Source organism: Erythrolamprus reginae, chromosome 2, assembly GCF_031021105.1.
Source record: "Erythrolamprus reginae isolate rEryReg1 chromosome 2, rEryReg1.hap1, whole genome shotgun sequence".
Taxonomy (NCBI): Eukaryota; Metazoa; Chordata; class Lepidosauria; order Squamata; family Dipsadidae; genus Erythrolamprus; species Erythrolamprus reginae.
Genome location: NC_091951.1, coordinates 78,612,561 through 78,633,452, shown reverse-complemented (window position 1 = coordinate 78,633,452; position 20,892 = coordinate 78,612,561). Strand labels below are relative to the sequence as shown.

At 44.0% G+C, this 20,892-nt stretch overlaps 1 protein-coding gene across 1 annotated transcript in view; it reads left to right on the top strand.

The window, feature by feature from the left end:
• Nucleotides 1-20,892, top strand: part of COL7A1 (collagen type VII alpha 1 chain) — a 179,312-nt gene that overhangs the window by 12,476 nt on the left and 145,944 nt on the right. The window contains exons 3-8 of the mRNA XM_070736724.1: nt 2,531-2,711; nt 5,499-5,658; nt 6,889-6,982; nt 12,468-12,626; nt 13,587-13,744; nt 15,914-16,043. Of these exons, the coding sequence (XP_070592825.1) occupies nt 2,531-2,711; nt 5,499-5,658; nt 6,889-6,982; nt 12,468-12,626; nt 13,587-13,744; nt 15,914-16,043 (882 nt within the window). The remainder of the gene's footprint in view (nt 1-2,530; nt 2,712-5,498; nt 5,659-6,888; nt 6,983-12,467; nt 12,627-13,586; nt 13,745-15,913; nt 16,044-20,892) is intronic.

The window sequence follows — 20,892 nt, the reverse complement described above, 5'->3', positions numbered from 1 at the left end:
GCCCAGAAGCCGAGAGGGAAAGAGTGAGAGGGAAGGAGAGAGAGAGGAAGAGAGGAAGAGAGAGAAACAGATAGAAAAAAGAGAGGAAGGAAAAGAGAAAGAAAAAGAATGGGAGTAAGGAAGAGAGAAAGAAAATCAAAATCTAGTTTGAAACTAGCTCAACTATTTAAGTGGCATTTTGATATTGATAGAGTTGCCCTATTATGAGCTCACTGTTATAGACACACAGTACAGTATTTTATTTTGAAATTCTCTGAGGCAAAACAGGGTGGGTTTTTTATTTGTTTGTTTCTTTGTTTGTTTGTTTATTTATTATTTCTGTGCCGCCCAGTCCCAAAGGGACTGTCGCTCAGACACTATACTTTTCCGCCCACCCCCCCAAAAAATTAGAGGGAACACTGCCGTGTAGTAGTCTTTATTTTGTTTATTCTGTAATTTTTTATGTTAATTTGCTTAATTTAGCACAATCTAGCATTTTCCTAATCACCATTTCTCCATTTGGTATATTTTCCTTTTTCCAAGTTTGTGCAAACACCAACCTTGCTGATGTTAATATATGCGTTATCAAATAGTAATCTTCCTTACTATGCTGTCCCATGATTGTTTTAAAGCCAGACCCACACCTGACCATAGCAACTATCAATAGGAGGAAGCATAATATTTGTTTACAAATTATGTCTTCCAGACATTTTGTTTCTCTGTCTGTCTGTCTGCCTACCTACCAACCTACCTCTTCATTTATATCCCAATTTTAATATTTTTACGGAGGAATAATTCAAGGTGGCGACTATACCCAATACCCCTTCCTCCTCCTATTTTCCTCTCAACAACCACCGTGGATGGTGAGTTGGGCTGAGAGAGAATGACTGGCCCAAGTTCACCCAGCTGGCTTTCAGGCTAAAATGGGATCTAAATTCATGGTCCCCAGCTTTGTAATCTGGTGCCTTAACCATTGGACCAGTGATGGAGTCCATTGTTCTTTTTTTTGTAGTCTGAAGCTTTCAGGGAAGCTTGCTGAAGCCCTGAAGTGCGAAAAACAGCATGACGGGCAAACCATGTCTATTTTTCTGAACTTCCAGTTTGCCCATTGGGCTGTTTTTCGCACCCTGGAGCTTTTTTGAAGCCTCCGAGGGGCGAAACAGCCTTTCCCAAGGCACGAGTTTTCGGAGAGGGGCGGCATATAAATCCAATAAATGAAATGTACGCTGGAGCTGACATAGAGCAATGCCTCATGGGTCCTCCAATATGGCTCCATAGTTTCGCCATCACGGCACTAGACCAAACTGACTGTCACATTAAGAAATAAAACCTCAGAAATAAAAGATTCCATTCCTTGATTTTGATTCTGCCGTACCTTTTGAAAGAAAGGAATAAAAAGTTTATTGTAGTCTGTCTGTTTCAGATTGCAGTTTCCTTTCTGAGTCTCCCTTTTTATCTCAGATTCTGTGGTCCTAAATACAGATAGTTTCAATATACAGCTGTTTGTTTAGCAACAGTTTAAGCAGCACTGAAAAAGTGGCTTAACACCGCTCCTTGTGTGACAGTTGCAACTTCTCCACAGTCATACAATCAAAATTTGAGCGCTTGGCAAGTGGGTTGTATTTACAACAGTTGCAACATTGCAACTGTGATTGCCATTTTTGACTTTTTCAGCAGTTTCCTATAAGCAAAGTTGATGAGGGAAGACAACTTTACCTAACAACCACACTCAATTCGCTTAATGATTCACTTAGCCATGGGGAAAAAAAAAGTTTGTAAAATCAGGGACAACTCATTTAACAACTGCCTTGCTTAGGGATGAAAATTCTGGCCTCAATTGTGGTTGTAAGTCAAGAAATATATGTACAGTAGTCTTTTCACATTACTTATTAAGACAATACTTTTTCTACTTCTTTAATTGTGTAATGACTTTAATGGTTAAATTATGGACTTGATATATGATGTACAGTGGTACCTCTACTTACGAACTTAATTTGTTCCAGGTTCTTAAGTAAAAAAGTTTGCAAGAAGAAGCAATTTTTCCCATAGGAATCAATGTAAAATAAATGTGTGCGATTGGAAAAACCACAGGGAGGGTGGAGGCCCTGTTTCCTCCCAGGAGATTCCTAGAGAGGCCCCACAAAGGCTTCTCCCCACCTTTTCCAGCCCTGTTTCCTCCCAGGAGATTCCTAGAGAGGCTCCACGGAGGCTTCTCTCTGGCTTTTCCGGTTACAGTTTCGGAGGGTCGGGTTTGTAATTGGAAAATGGTTCTTGAGAAGAGGCAAAAAAATCTTGAACACCGGCTCTTATCTAGAAAAGTTTGTAAGTAGAGACATTCTTAGGTAGAGGTACCACTGTATCTCATATATATATTGTAGACCTTTTTTCTAGGAATGCTTCAGCCTGGCTCTGTGGGACTAAAGCCTCGAGCTAGTATATAACTGTGTGCAGACCAAGCCCAGCTCTTGCTGTTCCTTTGGCTTGCAATATAAATGCATGGAGGGATCCACTGATGAAGGTAAGCCTTCTGACCAGTTGATTTGTCTTGCAGTGGTCTGCACCAATGTGTACCTGGCTGACATTGCATTCCTGGTAGATGGATCCTCTAGCATTGGCAGGGGAAATTTCCGGATGATCCGATCCTTCATGGAAGGCCTGGTTGTTCCTTTCATCAACGTGGTGGGTGCGAACGGGGTACGTTACGCAGCTGTGCAGTACAGTGACGACCCCAGGTGAGTCCTAGTCTTCCTGCTTTTTATGCTATTTACTTTAGACAAATTGTTGAAGAACAGCTGTGTTACTGATTTGGATAATTAAATGGGACTGCTCTATACCAATGTTTCCCAACCTTGACAACTTGAAGATATCTGGACTTCAACTTCCAGAATTCCCCAGCCAGCATTCGCTGGCTGTGGCATTCTGGGAGTTGAAGTCCAAATATCTTCAAGTTGCCAAGGTTGGGAAACACTCCTGTACACTATAGTCCCAAGACTAAATGCTGGGGTCAGTCAGTCAGATTGCCTTCGAGACCACCTTCTGCTGCTCAAATCCCAGCGACCGATTAGATCCCACAGAGTTGGCCTTCTCCGGGTCCCATCAACGAAACAATGTCGTTTGGCGGGACCCAGGGGAAGAGCCTTCTCTGTGGCGGCCCCGGCCCTCTGGAATCAACTCCTCCCGGAGATTAGGATTGCCCCCATCCTCCTTGCCTTCTGCAAACTCTTGAAAACCCACCTATGTCGCCAGGCATGGGGAAATTGATTCCCCCGGCTGTCCCGTTTTATGCATGGTCTATTGAGTTGTGTGATTGTTTTTAATAAAGGTTTTTTTAATATGTTTTGTTTTAATATTGGATTTGTAGACTGTATTGTTTGTTGGAAGCCGCTACGAGTCCTCGGAGAGGGGCGGCGTACAAATCTAATAAATAAATAAATAAATAATAATAATAATAATAATAATAATAATAATAATAATAATGATGATGATGATGATGTAGAGTTCTTTAAGTCTCCTAGATGGCCACAGTATGATCTTCAGGGATCTTCAGTGGATTAGATAGCCTGCCTTCCCCCAGACTGGTACCATGCCGTCTGAGAGTTGAACACAGTGCACCCTAAAAGATACTGGTCTGGGGAAGACTGAGATGTCAAATCCCAAAATTATTTAGCTAGTTTCACTTGCAATTGAAACTCTGTTTACTTCTAACCATCTAGAATAACAAGTTGGAAGGGACCTTGTGGGTGTTCTAATCCAACCTCAGGCAGGAAATGCTATGCCATTTTAGACAAAAGGTTGTCTAATTTCTTCTTAAAAACCTCCAGTGTTGGACCACTCACAACTTCTAAAGTGATTAATATCTGTCAGGAAATTTATCCTTAGTCTAGATTGCTTCTCTCCTTGATTAGTTTCCTTCCATTGCTTTTTTTTGTCCAGCCCTCAGGTGCTTTGGAGAATAGGTTGACTCCCTCTTCTTTGTAGCAGCCTGAGATATTGGAACACTGCTATTCTATCGCCCATGGTCCTTCTTTTCATTAAACTATACCCAATTCCAGCAACTGTTCTTTATATGTTTTAACCTCCAGTCCCTTATCCCCTATTCCTAACGGGTGAACTGCATAGCCGCCCTGCAGTTCTCAAGGGAAAGAAAAAGATTTATCCCCTTTCTTTATTTGCAGAATAAATCTATTTGATTGGAGGATGTGCATTGAGTAACTTTGTTTGTCTTTAGGGTGAACATGAATCTCAAGGGTAAGTACAAGCACATACTCTTGAGATTCATGTTCACTCTAAAGACAAACAAAACTGCATTCATGACGTAACTGCCTCTTACTTGTTAGACGAGCCAAGTACTCTATTCATAACATTGAAAGGTTCTCAAAAAGTCTCACTGAGATTGATTAAAAAAAACACCTACTACTTGATGACAAAAATTGGGAATAGAATAGAATAGGAATAGAATAGGAATAGGAATAGAATAGAATAGAATAGAATAGAATTCTTTATTGGACAAGTGTGATTGGACACACAAGGAATTTGTCTTTGGTGCATATGCTCTCAGTGTACATTTAAAAAAAAGATACATTTGTCAAGAATAATGAGGTACAACACTTAATAATTGTCATAGGATACAAATAAGCAATCAGAAAACAATCAATATAAATCGTAGAGCAATATTGTGGCAAATAAAGCCCTACATGGCTTAGGTCCAGACTAGTTATGGGACAATCTCCTGCCTCATGTATCCCAGCGGCTGGTCAGATCCCATAGAGTTGGCCTTTTCCAGGTCTGTCAGCAAAAGCAACATTGGCTGCCGGGCCTGAGGGAAGGGCCTTCTCTGTGGCAGCTCCAGTCCTTTAGAATCAACTTCCTCCAGAGATCTGCACTGCCTCCACCCGCCTAGCCTTTTAAAAGGTTTTAAAAACTTATTTATTTATTTACTTACTTACTTACTTACTTACTTACTTACTTACTTACTTACTTACTTACTTATTTATTAGATTTGTATGCCGCCCTTCTCCGTAGACTCGGGGCGGCTCACAACAATAATAAACAATATATGACAAATCTAATATTAAAGTAACTAAAAACCCCTTATTAAAAAGCAAAACATCCACACAAACATACCATGCATAAATTGTATAGGCCTGGGGGAAGGGAATATCTCAATTCCCCCATGCCTGACGACAGAGGTGGGTTTTAAGGAGCTTACGAAAGGCAAGGAAGGTAGGGGCAATTCTGATCTGTGATATTGGATGAACTGGATGAATGGTTGTAATATTTGGGATTTTAGGTTGGGGTTTTTATGGTCGGGGTTTAATAATTTTTTATTTGTATATGTTTTACTTTGTACGCTGCCCTGAGTCCGCTGGAGAAGGGCAGCTTAGAAATTTAAATAAATAAATACATACATACATACTTATATACATACGTACATCTTCTCAGCTGATGGACTTTCAAGCAATAGTGTGGTTTCTGCTTTTGCTTCTGCTTAATTACTTTAAATTTTGTTTTGATTCCAGGACTGAGTTCAAATTCTCGGACTTTTTCAATGGAACGGGAGTGATCCAGGCTGTGCAAGGGATAGCCTTCAAGGGCGGGAATACTCGCACAGGAGCAGGCATGCGTTACGTAGCAGATAACTTATTTGGGGCCAATAATCTCCGTCCTAACGTTCCAAAGGTACTATGAAAACTTTTTCTGCCCCAACAGAAAGAGAAGGGAATGGCCAGAGAGTCCTGGGCAGAATCTTACAGGTTTTGACAATTCCGACAGCCATTTTTAGTCTCTTATAATATTGAAAAATCATGTTTGCCAGTAGAAGTATGATCTGTTGCTCCATGAATGCTGAATGAATGTAGCACTTAAATCTCAACCCGATAAGTGACATTTAATATATTGTTAATGGGCCAATACTGCATTGGCTGCCGATTGGTTTCCAGATACAATTCAAAGTGTTGGTAATGATCAATAAAGCCCTACATGGCATTGGGGTAGATTACTTGCAGGACCACCTTTTGCCATATGAGTCCCAGCGACTGGTCAGCCCCACCGAGTTGGCCTTTTCCAGGTCCCATCAACTAGACAGTGTTGCTTGGTGGGGCCTAGGGGTAGAGCCTTCTCGGGGGGGGGGGGGGTTCCCTTTGGAATCAGCTCCCCTCTCAGAGATTCGCATTGCCCCCACCCTCCTCGCCTTCTGTAAGAGTCTTAAGACTCATTTATGCCACCAGGCTTGGAGCAATTAAACCTTAGCCCCCTGGCCGTCGAATGTTACATATGATTGTTGTTCGAATGGGTATGATTGATTTTTAATATAATTAAGGATTTTAGAGTAATTACTTAGTTTTAATTAATTGGATTTAGATTACTGTATTTTATTGTTTCTTTTTATATGTTGTAAGCCGCCCCAAGTCCTCAGAGAGAGGCAGCATATAAATCCAATAAATAAAATAAAGTAAAGTAAAGTAAAGTAAAATAAATAAAATAATAAAATAAAATAAATAAAATAAATAAAATAAATAAAATAAATAAAATAAATAAAATAAATAAAATAAATAAAATAAATTAAATAAATAAATAAATAAATAAATAAAATAAATAAAATAAATAAAATAAATAAAATAAATAAAATAAATAAAATAAATAAAATAATAATAAAATAAAATAAATAAAATAATAAAATAAAATAAAATAAAATAATAAAATAAAATAAAACTCTTCCTGGTGTTCTGAAATAAGGTTTTAGGTTCCCAGAAATGTGTTTGGCAGTGCTGACCTTTATTTTTGCTTCAGCCATCTAACTGCAGGTGGTCAGACTGAGCATACACTGAGCTGTTCTTCAAAAAGAATTGATCTTAATTCTTTGTTTGGGCATTTGTGTGATGTAGTACCGCATTTCCCCTTCCCCCTTAGATCTGTATTCTCATTACTGATGGAAAGTCTCAGGATGAGGTTGAGCAGACGGCCTTAAGACTGAAGAATCTAGGCATTAAAGTCTTTGCAGTGGGTAAGTGATCTTGCAGTGCATGGGGGATATCAAATAAGGACAAATTTAATGGGACTTTCTCCCTCTGCACCAGCCACTACTTCTCATCACCTTCCCCCTTGTTGTTAACCGTTTGCTGAAAGAAAAACATATTGGATGGGTGGTACGCGAAATGCACCTACCAGTTCTTACTTGCCAGTTTAGGGCTAGGTAAGATTGAGAACATTGCAAGCATGGGATGGGCCCTCTAAGGTTTATTAATCCTGGAATCGCTCCCCTCTTAAATCAGATTACAGTACCTTTTGAAATTACAAGGGTTAAATCAGACTTTGCTTATGCCTCCAATAAGCCTGGGGAAGTCTGCACTTGCAAATTGAGAATTCAGTTGTACAATTATAATGCAACACTCAGACTAATTGTTACAGAAAGCAATTGTTTATAGTGCATTGTTCTTGATGCACGGAGATATATTTTTCCAGATTGGAATTATAATTTTTTTTAAATTAAATCCCTGATTCCCTCCTCCAATGCAAGTGAAGAGGGTCAAAAGTAAAGGTGAATATATCAATTTCAGTTATACAGAAAGCACAAATATTATTTTTGGCATGAGAAATCCCTAAAACGTCAATGCTTTTATGAGTTTTATTGAGTTCAATGCTGAACTCAAAAGCCACAAAAATGTACAGGCTTCCAAAACCTCCACATTTCTTCATCAAGCAAGATATTCATCTCGCCACCCTGATTATGATTTTAATATTTTTAATAATGCCTATTTTCCACTTTCTTTTTAATGTATTGCCCACTGAAAATATCTCAAAGGGCAGGGCAAGAAAATTACATGCATTTTTGGCATTTTCCTAAAAAAGCATAGTCCTAATATAAATTTCAGATTAGAAATGCTTGTGTATAGTATATGTGTGGAAGCATATTTTTCTTAGAAAACCATAGAAGAGTCCCAGAGCTCCCCAAGCATTTTTTGAAGGAGGACAAAATGCCTCCCCAGAGAGCTTGGAGCAACCATTGCTGTTTTCCATCCAGTTTCTGTGCCTGAAATTTAGCATATTTGGATTAAAAGCCACTGGGACAAGAACAAAGTGGTCTCAATTGATCTTTAGGGCAATAGGCTGGAGTTTTTCTCAGCCCTATCTAAAGATGTTGGGTACCGAAGTGCATGCAAAAAATATACCCTTCCAGGGAACTCAGATTATAGTATATAGAGTATAGTATACAGTGATCCCTCGATTATCGCGAGGGTTCCGTTCCAAGACCCCTTGCGATAATCGATTTTTCGCGATATAGCGGTGCGGAAGTAAAAACACCATCTGCGCATGCGCACCCTTTTTTCCATGGCCGTGCATGCGCAGATGGTGGAGCGACGACAGTTCGGAGGCTGGCAATGGTTGTTTTTCATGCCGGCCACCCCCCCCAGCGCCTCCGGGCTCCTCGCCGCTACCCCCCGCCCGCCTGATTCACCCCTCTCACCGGCTTTCTTGAGGCCCAAGTCCTCCTTCAGCAGCGTTTGTGGCAACGGCTCCTTGGCTTTTACAATGCCCGCCTCCTTCCCTCCCTCCCTCCTTCCCTCCCTCCCTCCTTCCTTCCCTCCCTCCCTCCTTCCCTCCTTCCTTCCCTTCTCTCCTTCCCTCCCTCCTTCCCTCCCTCCTTCCCTCCTTCCTTCCTTCCCTCCCTCCTTCCTTCCCTCCCTCCTTCCTTCCCTCCTTCCCTCCTTCCTTCCCTCCTTCCTTCCCTCCTTCCTTCCCTCCTTCCCTCCTTCCATCCCTCCTTCCTTTCTTCCCTCCCTCCTTCCCTCCCTCCTTCCCTCCCTCCTTCCTTCCCTCCCTCCTTCCTTCCCTCCTTCCCTCCTTCCCTCCTTCCCTCCTTCCATCCCTCCTTCCTTCCTTCCCTCCTTCCTTCCCTCCCTCCTTCCCTCCCTCCTTCCCTCCCTCCTTCCTTCCCTCCTTCCCTCCTTCCCTCCTTCCCTCCCTCCTTCCTTCCTTCCCTCCTTCCCTCCTTCCTTCCCTCCCTCCTTCCCTCCCTCCTTCCTTCCCTCCTTCCCTCCTTCCTTCCCTTCTCTCCTTCCCTCCCTCCCTCCTTCCCTTCTCTCCTTCCCTCCCTCCTTCCTTCCCTCCTTCCTTCCCTTCTCTCCTTTCCTCCTTCCTTCCCTCCTTCCTTCCTTTCGTAAAAAGCACTTAAACAATGACAGAATAAAACCCCCCAGCCCTCACCTGTGTTTGAATTTCATTCACTCAGTCATTCATTCATTCTTCTGTATGCCACTCAGTCCCAACACTTTCAACCCACATTTCCCATCCCCTTAATGTACTGTACTGTACCTCTACCTGTACCTGTACTGTACACATCAAATAACACACTTAGTCATCCTGATAGAAATAATAACAATATTTATTTACATTTTTACCTTTTTGGGGGGGGGGGTTAGCATAACTAGGATAAATCGGGATCTTCTTCTATCACCATGTCTACAATGGACGCTGCAGGTGATGGTGTGACAGACCTCGAGGTTTTTGTGACAAACATAGTTATGGGCAGTTGTTGGCGCATTTTCTTTTTCTTGGCTAACATGGCTCTGTATGGTGCAAAGGTGTTGTCAAGGGAGGCCTTAAATTGTATAGAGCGAGTCATGTTGGGATCCCAAAGTTCCACCATGCGTTGTACATTTGCAGCAGCTCTGTTCAGTTCTGCAAGCCGCTCAAGCGTTAGGCCAACATCTTCTTCTTCCTCAGCTTCTTCAGCTTCCTCTTCCTCATCTTCTTCACTCGCTGACCTGGTCAGCTCCTCCAGATCTCTGTCTGTCAGCGGTAGGCCATGCTCATCAAGCAAACCATTGACTTCCTCTGGTGTCATGTCAACGAAGCCTTCTCCACCCAGTGCCTGTGCCAGCTTCACAGAGTTCTGGACTGCAGCATCTTGAATTTCTTCAGGAGCAAATCCCCTGTAATCATGTACCACTTCTGGCCACAATTTCCTCCAGCAGGCATTCATTGTCTGTGACTTCATATCCATTAAGGCATTCTGAATGTTCTTCAGACAAGATGCAATTGTGTACTGACGCCAGTCGCCCTTCAATGTGAAGTTTTCATCAGCATCCATTGCTTCCACGACTTGAATGAAAGCATACAGTCCTTCCTTCCTTCCCTCCTTCCCTCCTTCCCTCCCTCCTTCCTTCCCTCCTTCCCTCCCTCCTTCCATCCCTCCCTCCCTCCTTCCCTCCTTCCTTCCATCCCTCCCTCCTTCCATCCCTCCTTCCCTCCTTCCTTCCATCCCTCCCTCCCTCCTTCCATCCCTCCTTCCCTCCTTCCTTCCATCCCTCCCTCCCTCCCTCCTTCCATCCCTCCTTCCCTCCCTCCTTCCATCCCTCCCTCCCTCCTTCCCTCCTTCCTTCCATCCCTCCCTCCTTCCATCCCTCCTTCCTTCCTTCCCTCCTTCCTTCCATCCCTCCCTCCTTCCATCCCTCCTTCCTTCCTTCCCTCCTTCCATCCCTCCCTCCTTCCATCCCTCCCTCCTTCCTTCCCTCCTTCCTTCCATCCCTCCCTCCCTCCTTCCATCCCTCCCTCCTTCCCTCCTTCCTTCCATCCCTCCCTCCCTCCTTCCATCCATCCATCCCTCCCTCCTTCCCTCCTTCCTTCCATCCCTCCCTCCTTCCATCCATCCCTCCTTCCTTCCCTCCTTCCTTCCTTCCTTCCCTCCCTCCTTCCATCCCTCCCTCCTTCCCTCCTTCCTTCCATCTCTCCCTCCTTCCATCCCTCCCTCCCTCCTTCCCTCCTTCCATCCCTCCCTCCCTCCTTCCATCCCTCTCTCCCTCCTTCCCTCCTTCCTTCCATCCCTCCCTCCTTCCATCCCTCCCTCCCTCCCTCCTTCCTTCCATCCCGCCCTCCTTCCTTCCCTCCTTCCTTCCATCCCTCCCTCCTTCCTTCCCTCCTTCCTTCCCTCCCTCCTTCCTTCCCTCCTTCCTTAAAAAACACTTAAATTGTAATGACAGAATAAAAAAACCCAGCCCTCACCTGGGTTTCCCTCATCTGCATCGCCTCCTTCTGTGTCTGCAAGACGGTTGTACAGTTGCTGCGCCTTGGTTCGTATGGTGTTCGTATCCAAAGCAATGCTCTTTTTGCGGCAGTCTTGTACCCACACGGACAAAGCAGCTTTCATCTTCATAAGGCGTTTGTTTCTAGGCGTCACCATTCTTTTTGCAGCCTTGTTGAATGTTATCAGAGAAGTTTGCCTTATCTTCTTTTCGTCTTTCCGAATGTATCGCACAGTCGATTCGTTGATCCCATAATGCCGACCAACATCTACATTAGAACGTCCCGCTTTCAGCATGTCCAAAAGTTCAATCTTCTCTTTAATTGTCAGCATCTTCCTGCTCTTTTTAGCGTCGCCGCCTCCACTCCGCATGCAACGTTTAGGAGCCATCTTCCAAGAAGTCTTCACAAGTTCCAACAGCTCCAACAAACAGCTCCAACAAACAGCTCCAACAAACAGCTCCAAAAGTTCCAAAAGTTTCAAAGCAAAGCACGCTGAGCAAACAACACTGATTGGCCGAGATTTCTGTCCATCAGCATTGTCGGGCGAAATGTTTGCAATGACAACGCTGATTGGCTGAAATTTTGCTGTATCACCGTTGCCGGGCAAACTTATTGCAATGGCAAAGCTGATTGGCCGAGATTTCGGCCAACCAGCAATGGTAGACGTCAGTTTGGTGATGACGCGTGACATCATCGGGCGGGAAAAACCGCGCACGCGCACTTATTTTTAATTTATTATTTTTTGAAAAATCGCGATATAGCGTTTCGCGAAGATCGAGATCGCGAAACTCGAGGGATCACTGTATACTTAATTCATTCTGTGAATTATATAGAGTACAGTATAGTATTCCGTGACCTTAAGTAGAAAAGTTTGTAAGAAGAAGCAATTTTTCCTATAGGAATCAATGTAAAAGCAAATAATGCGTGCGATTGGGGAAACCACAGGGAAGGTGGAGGCCCTGTTTCCTCCCAGGAGATTCCTAGAGAGGCCCCACGGTGGCTTCTCCCCACCTTTTCCGGTTACAGTTTCCTCCCAGGAGATTCCTAGAGAGGCCCCACAGCAGCTTCTCCCTGCCTTTTCCGGTTACAGTTTCAGAGGCTCGGGTTTGTAAGTGGAAAATGGTTGTTGAGAAGAGGCAAAAAAATCTTGAACATCCGGTTCTTGTAAGTAGAGGCGTTCTTAGGTAGAGGTACCACTATGATTCCAATTTACAAGGGTTAAATCAGCTTTGTAGCTTCAGGAGGCCTCCATATGTTTTGGTTTAAGGTTCCCATATTTTTTCCCTTTTACCAGTTTCTCAATCACAATTTAAATAGTAGCAAAATTTATCTGTGTGATCAAAGCCTGATTTATTCTGAGTGTTTCTTCCAGTGTGAAAAAGGTTGACTACTGTAAGAATATAGCAGTTGTTTAAAGGAGGTTTGGAGCTGAAGAAGGATGCTTCTTTTCTCTTTCCTTCCCCCAGGTATCAAAAATGCAGACCGGAAGGAGCTTGACCGAGTGGCTTCCACACCCACGGAAGACTATTCCTTCTACGTTACTGATTTTAAAATCCTGGCATCCCTCCTGCCACTGGTGTCACAAAAGGTGTGTGCCAGCACAGGAGGCATCCTCCAGACAATAGGTAAGTATTATTATTATTATTTATTATTTATTAGATTTGTATGCCGACCCTCTCAGAAGACTCGGAGCGGCTCACAACAACAATACACGATACAAAACCAATGATTAAAAACAGAACTGTTAAAACCCTTAATTTAAAAACAATCATACAACCCAAACAAACCATACATAAAACGGGACGGCCGAGGGGAATCAATTTCCCCATGCCTGGTGGCAGAGGTGGGTTTTTAGGAGCTTTCGAAAGGCAAGAAGGGTGGGGGCAGTCCTGATCTCCCATGGGCGAGTTGATTCCAGAGGGCCTGGGCTGCCACAGAGAAGGCTCTTCTCCTGGGTCCCATCAGACGGCATTGCTTAGTCGACGGGACCCGGAGAAGGCCAACACTGGGACCTAATCGGTCGCTGGGATTCGTGTGGCAGAAGGCGGTCCCGGAGATATTCTGGTCCGATGCCATGAAGGGCTTTATAGGTCATAACCAACACTTTGAATTGTGACCGGAAACCGATCGGCAACCAATGCAGAGTGCAGAGTGTTGATATAACATGGGCATATCTCAAAAAGCCCATGATTGCTCTCGCAGCTGCATTCTGCACGGTCTGAAGTTTCCGAACACTCTTCAAAGGTAGCCCCATGTAGAGAGCGTAAAGGTAAAGGTGTTTGGTTTAATGTGCTGTAGAACTTTCAGAACTTTCCTTTCAGTGAACGTCTGAATGTTGTTCTTCTCTTCTCTCCATGGAAACAATATTGGAGGAAGCTGACGTCAGGGCCACTGATGTCATCTTTTTTGTTGATTTGACTTGACCCAGCAAATGGAAAGCAATCCATCCTTCCATTGCAGGCCCTAGTCCCTACTGATGTCAACGCTGTCACTCTTCACTTGATAGTCCCTTTCAGTTTTTCTGAAATGCTTAGCCTTTCCTTTCCATGTCCACAACTGTCTGTAATGGCTTTTCTTTCCCCAAGGTGCCTACAATGGTCCTTCCAACCTGGCTTTTGTGGAACAAGGAACAGACATGCTAAGGATCCGTTGGACAGCAGCTGGTGGTCCTGTAATTGGGTATAAAATTCAGTATGTACCTTTGACTGGTCTGGGGCAACAAATCATGTCAGAAAGGCAGGAGGTGAGTACTTCTCACGGTGCAGTCCTCATGCTTTCTCCGAAGTAAATTTAGCCATGTTCAGCTATAAAGGAGGGCAGATATCTTCTGAAATTGTCCTATTTTTCTTCCAAGACCACATTAGTCAAACCATTCTGGGGTTCATACAGCCATTTTCTAGAAGTGAACCTTCTGGAATAGGAAGTGGTTTATTTCATTTATTTATTTATTTGTTTGTTCGTTTGTTTTGTCAATTACATATTGGAGGTATACAAAGATATAACAGTGTTTATATACAGTACATGATACTAGTAAGAGACAAACATTAGGACAGGGGACGGAAGACACGCTGGTGCACTATTTATTTACTTACTTACTTACTTACTTACTTACTTACTTACTTACTTACTTACTTACTTACTTACTTATTAGATTTGTATGCCGCCCCTCTCCGTAGACTCGGGGCGGCTAACAACAATAATAAGACAATATAAACAAATCTAATATTTAAGTTAATTTTAAAACCATGCATAAATTTTATGCACGTCCAGTTTGTGTGTTCTGGAGGTGACATTTCCCAGGGCAAAATATTATGCATACAACTAATGCAGAGGTTAAGGTCCATAGCTGGTCTGAAAAGAGGTGGAGGGTACATTATCAAGGTTATGCTTTATTAAAGGCATCCCTCTCCATATTAAAACAGCAACATAGACCAGCGATGGCGAACCTATGGCACTGTGCCCCAGGTAGCACATGGAGCCATATCTGCTAGCACATAAGCCGATGCCCTAGCTCAGCTTCAACGTGCATGTGTGTGCCTGCCAGCCAGCCAGCTGATTTTTGGTTCACACAGAGGCTCTGGGAGGGCGTTTTTGGCCTCCAGGGAGCCTCTGAGGGGATGGGGGAGGACATTTTTACTCTCCCCTGGCTCCAGGGAAGCCTTTGGAGCCTGGGGAGGGTGAAATACGAGCCTACTGGGTCCACCAGAAGTTGGAAAACAGGCCGTTTCTGGCCTCCAGAGGACCTCTGGGAGGTGGGGAAAGCTGCTTTTGCCCTCCCCAGGTTTTGAATTATGGATGTGGGCACTTGCACATGGGTGATAGCGCGTGCGCATGGTGTTTCGGCACCCCAAGAAAGAAAGGTTCACCATCACTGACACAGACACTAACAAACTTCGTCTGTTTTCAGGCCAGCCCTTGTTTCACAATGTTCTTTTAGTTGACATACATTGTTACAAATGACATAATAATATTGAATTTTTGTTTATAAAAAAGGACGAAAGGTCCAGTGTCCACCCTGCATTCTAAGGGAGTTGTCTCGTCAATTTATCTTTTTAAGAATGCAACTTGTTTCTTGAGCCAGTTACCCCATTAGATTCCTTTGACCACTGTCCAGTTCTTATTTACTTATAGTCCTTTTGGCTGTATAACAGAGCTGTCATTTTCTTGTGTGTGTTTGTGTGTGTATATTAGTAGTATTTGATAATAATTGGGGAGTAGTAATTTGACGGATTTAGGTGATAATGAAGCAGGGCCCTCCTTCAATCATTCTGTTATAGTGTCTGAAGTTGTTTTAAGCAATACCTCCATCTAGTAAATTGCAATTAACACTTTAGTGCAAGATGAACATTAAAATTTATAAAATTTATGCATGGTATGTCTGTATGTATGATTGGTTTCTTAAATTGGGTTTTTTCACATTACGTCTAATATTAGATTTGTTCATATTGTCTTTTTACTGTCGTTAGCCGCCCCGAGTCTACAGAGAGGGGCGGCATACAAATCAAATCAGATCAGATCAAATCAATCAAACAAAAAAACAAACAAAAAAACAAATGTGTTACATGATTTGCAAACAATATGCGGTAAACATTAAATGAATAAAGTATTTTTCTTTTTCTTATTTGCCTAGAAGTGGAGTTTTTATTTTTATATAAAGCCCTAACACAGTTATGAAAAAATGACATTTTATTTATTCCCAGTAGAAATTAGTTTTAGTATTGTAGTGATAATTTTTTATCAGGATAGAAGTGTAGAGGTAGGAGTTAAGTACTACTTGCCCTTCTCAAGCAATTTTTCTTTCAGAAATATCAGAAATAGTAGAATGTAATTTCGTACAGATGCTATTTTCATATGAGATTAGATATGGTGGCAGTTAATGAGTGATAACAGATCCATTTTGGATACTAAACAGGTCAGTGTGGGATCTGGTGAGACAAACACTGTACTCCGTGGCTTGAAAAGTGGGACAGATTACCTGGTCACTGTTATAGCTCAGTATACCAACCGCATTGGAGAATCAGTTTCTGGCAAAGGACGGACACGTGAGTAATAAGGCCATTTTTTATATATATTGATATTCTGTAATTTATTTGAAATTTCTTGAATCATTTCCTTTAAAAATTCCTCCCAAATGATTGCAGAATTTAGTGCCTTGATATTTCTTGGGTATAAACTCCCACTTGTGCATGTTTGGGAGTCTGTGTAGTCTTCTCATGTATAATACACTGTGTGCACAATTATTAGGCAAGCTGTATTTTTGAGGATTAATTTTATGATTGAACAACTACAGTGCTCTCGGTCAATCCAAAATGTTAATAAACCTCAAACCTGAATATTTTAAAAAGTAAAAGTGAGGCTATTGCTGTCTTAGGACAATACCTTTGTGTGCACAATTATTGGGCAATTATTAGTGTGCAGAATTATTATGCAACTAAATGAAAACTTAAAATTTTCCCATCTCACTCACTTATTTTCCTCTGTTAATGTGAAAATGATAAAGAAACAACTCATAAATTTACAAATAAACATTTCTGACAATTAAAAAAAAAATACCAGTGACCAATATAGCTACCCCACTTTTCAATAACAGTCATAAGCCTTCCATGCATGGGGTCGTGTCAGTTTCTTTATCTGTCGATGATCAAAATGCTGCTTATTACTGTTGTTAGCTGCCCCGAGTCTGCGGAGAGGGGCAGCATACAAATCTAATAAATAAATAAATAAATTATGTGTGCAGCAGCAACCACAGCCTTCCAGGCACTGTTCAGAGAAGTCTACTGTTTTCTTTCACTGCAAATCTCCCATTTAAGAAGGGTCCTCAAGCTCTCAGTCGGGTTTAGGTCAGGTGAGGAAGAGGGGCCTGTCATTATTCTTTCATCTTTATGGCCTTTTTCTGGCAGTGGACTACTTTGATGCTTGAGATGGAGCATTGACCTTCATGACCTTCTTGAAAAATGCAGATTTTTTCTTTTACCGCTTTTTGAAGAAAGTGTCTTCTAACAATTGGTAGTAGGTTTGGGAGTTGATTTGGGGTCCATCTTCAACCTGAAAAGTTCTAAGTATCTCATCTTCAATAATACCAGCCCATACCAGTACCTTTCCTCCATCTTGATGGCATCTAAATTAACCTCCACCTTGCTGGCATCTGTGCCCATAACTGATCCAGCCATGAGCCTATCCATCTTGTCTATCATGGATCGCTCTAATCACATCAGTCCATAAAACTTTTGAAAAATCTGTCTTCAGATATTTCTTGGGCCAGTCTTCTCATTTTAACTTATGTATCTTGTTCAGTAGTTGTAGGATTTCAGCCTTCCTTACCTTGGCCGTGTCTCTGAGTACTGAACACCTTGTACTTCTGGGCACTCCAAGTAGGTTGCAGTTCTGAAATATGACCTCACTGGAGGATAATGGGTCTCTGGTAGCTTCATGTTTGATTCTTCTCAAATCTTTGGCAGTTAAGTTGCTTCTTTTTTTCTCCTGACCCTGTTGACTATTTGCAACAAAACGTTTGATAGTTCTGTGATCACACTCCAATATCTTAGCAATTTCAAGAGTGCTGCATCCCTCCGAAATACTTTTTATAATGTTTTACTTTTTGGAGTCAGTTAAATCTTTTTTTTAAGCCCATTTTGTCTGAGGAAAAGAAGCTGCGTAATAATTATGCATACCTATTAATATTAATTAATTGAAAATGTATTGATAGTATGAAAATGTATTAAATATCTTGTTATCTAATAGAAAATTGATAAATTTAATATTGTAGTCAATACCTTCCTCACTATCCCTTTTTATCTGTCCCCCTTTCTCTTTGGTTTTTTCTCTTTTGCAAATACCTTTGAAGTTGTATGTAACGTTTAAAATTTTGATTACAAGTGTATGTTATTGTGGAAAAACCTAAGAACCGTGTTAAGCATGACTAGTATAACTACAACAATGAAGACTACCAAAAAGCAAAACATAGATTCACCAATACACCAAAAGACACTAGATACTATGTTAACAAAAGACAAGTCAGTTTCGGCAACTAGCCTACAATCAATACAAGATATGATAATACAACTACAAGATACAATGACAAAAGCACTAGAAGGTAATAGAGAAGAAGCTAAAAAACAATATGCATACTTTAATATAGGGCAGTGATGGCGAATCTATGGCACAGGTGCCACAGGTGGCACTCGGAGTCATATCTGCTGACATGTGAGTCATTCCCCTAGCTCAGCTCCACTGTGCATGTGGGTGCTGGCCAGCTGATTTTTGGTTCACCCGGAGGCTCTGGGAGGGCATTTTTGGCTTCTGGAGAGTCTCCGGGGGGGGGGGGGGAGGGCATTTCTGCCTCTGGAGCCTGGGAAGCGCGAAAAACGGGCCTACAGAGCCCACCAGAGTTTGGGAAACAGGCTGTTTCAGGGCCTCCGGGGGAGAGGGCATGGGAGGTAATTTCCACCGTCCCCAGGTGATTATGGGTGTAGGCACTCGCTCATGTGCAATAACACATGCACACATGCTTTCGGCACCCGAGGAAAAACAGGTTCACCATCACTGATATAGGGTGTTGATCTCCTTAGGCCAGAGGTAGGCAAGATTGACTCTTCTATGACTTATGGACTTTAACTCCCAGAATTCCTGAGCCAATCATGCTAGCTCAGGGATTCTGGGAGTTGAAGTCCACATGCCATAGAAGAACCAACTTTGCCCACTCTTGTCTTAGGCCACACCCTCCTCATTACACAAATACACATCACCTGATATGCTTATGCCAACCAAGATTCAAGTTTATATAGGTTGGAGGTGGAAAAATATGCATAAAAAACGAGGATATAATACTCAAAATATTCACTTGCTTAATAATTGTGCACATGGTGTATGTAGAATTTACAGTTATGTAGTTTCTGTGTACAGTGGTCCCTCGACTTGCGCGTTCTCGATTAGCGCGAAACGCTGCAACGCGGTTTTTCAAAAAATATTATTTAAAAAAATAAAATATTAAAAAATAAAATTTTTTTTATTCTGTTCCCTGAATGGAGACCGCCGGCCGTTCAATCGGGCCGGCAGGGAACAGAATGGAGCCTTCCGCGGCGGGGCTGGTAAGGGGGGGAGCCGAGGGGGGAGCCGAGCCCAGCCCCGTGGCATTCGCTTTCCTCCCGCCGGCAGCCGACTGATCGTGGGCTCCTTCGCAACCTCGGAGAGCTTCCTGGTTTTCGTGAGCTTTCATGCCCTGGAAGCTCTCCGAGGTTGCGAAGGAGCCCACAATCAGTCTCGGCTGCGGGTGGGAGGAAGGCGAATCCCCCGTGGGCTCCGTTACATCTTCCGCTGCCAGCCAGGCCATGCTGGCGGCAGCGGAACAATCGCTGGCTGTCAACTTTTCTTTTTAAAACTGGGCAGGAGCTGACTTGCCTCCCCAGTGCTAAAAAGAAAAGTTGACAGCCAGCGCTACGACTGACTGAATGCTGAGCCTCCCGGTGGAAGGCTGCCGCTTGGCCGGGGAGGCTCGGCCGAAAGGGGCTGGAGCGGCAGAGCCGAGCACGCCTTCCGCCCGGGAAGTCCTGCCCCTTCATCCCCACCCCTCGCCCCTGTGGTCGGCGGGGATGAAAGGGCAGGACTCCCTGGGTGGAAGGCGTGCTCGGCTCTGCCGCTCCAGCCCCTTTCGGCCGAGCCTCCCCGGCCAAGCAGCCAGGGAAGTCGAGCCAGGCGTGGCGGCGGCAGCGCTGCTTCTCCGGTCGCCCGGTCCTCTCCTGCCTCCTGCGCCGATGTTCCCCGCTGCGACGGAAGGCAGTCGCTTGGCTAGGGAGGCTCGGCCGAAAGCGGCTGGAGCGGCAGAGCCGAGCACGCCTTCCACCCAGGGAGTCCTGCCCTTTCATCCCCGCCGACCACAGGGGCGAGGGGTGGGGATGAAGGGGCAGGACTTCCCGGGCGGAAGGCGTGCTCGGCTCTGCCGCTCCAGCCCCTTTCGGCCGAGCCTCCCTAGCCAAGCGACTGCCTTCCGTCGCAGCGGGGAACATCGGCGCAGGAGGCAGGAGAGGACCGGGCAACCGGAGAAGCAGCGCTGCCGCCGCCACGCCTGGCTCGACTTCCCTGGCTGCTTGGCCGGGGAGGCTCGGCCGAAAGGGGCTGGAGCGGCAGAGCCGAGCATGCCTTCCGCCCGGGAAGTCCTGCCCCTTCATCCCCACCCCTCGCCCCTGTGGCCGGCTCATCCAGGGGGGCATGTGTGGACTGGCAAGCGGCAAGCGGGAAGACCAAGGGAAGGTTCCTTCAGCCGCCCAACACCTGATCCGCTCCGCAGCGCGGCAGCAGCGAGGAGCCGAAGATGGGGTTTCCCCTTTGCCTTTACCCCATCTTCGGCTCCTCGCTGCTTCCGCGCTGCGGAGCAGATCAGCTGTTGGGCGGCTGAAGGAATCTTCCCTTGGTCTTCCCCACCGCCCACACGCAAACTCCACCATCTGCGCATGTGCGGCCATGAAAAAAATGGCGCACATGCGCAGATGGTGGTTTTACTTCCGCATCCAATATAACGCGGAAATCGGTTAGCGCGGGAGGTCTTGGAACGTAACCCCCGCGCTAACCGAGGGATCACTGTATTACTACGGACCAGGATATAGCCACAGTTTTTTGATTGCAGAGACGGATTGCTGGTGAGTAAAATAAGTTGATGGCTATCTTATGGGAAGCCACTAAAAGGTCTGATATTGTTACGAATTTATTTCTGGGGAACCTGGGTAACACAGGAGTTTAAGCTCTTTTACAATGTGGCATTGGAGTCCCAAATGGTCTCCAAGATAGGGCAGGCATGCACTCACCATCTCTTCTAGAATTTGGCTGTATTTTTCCATATGTACTCGCCTGGTACATTGTTACCAGGCATTATATTACCTTTGAGTTTGAAGATGACTT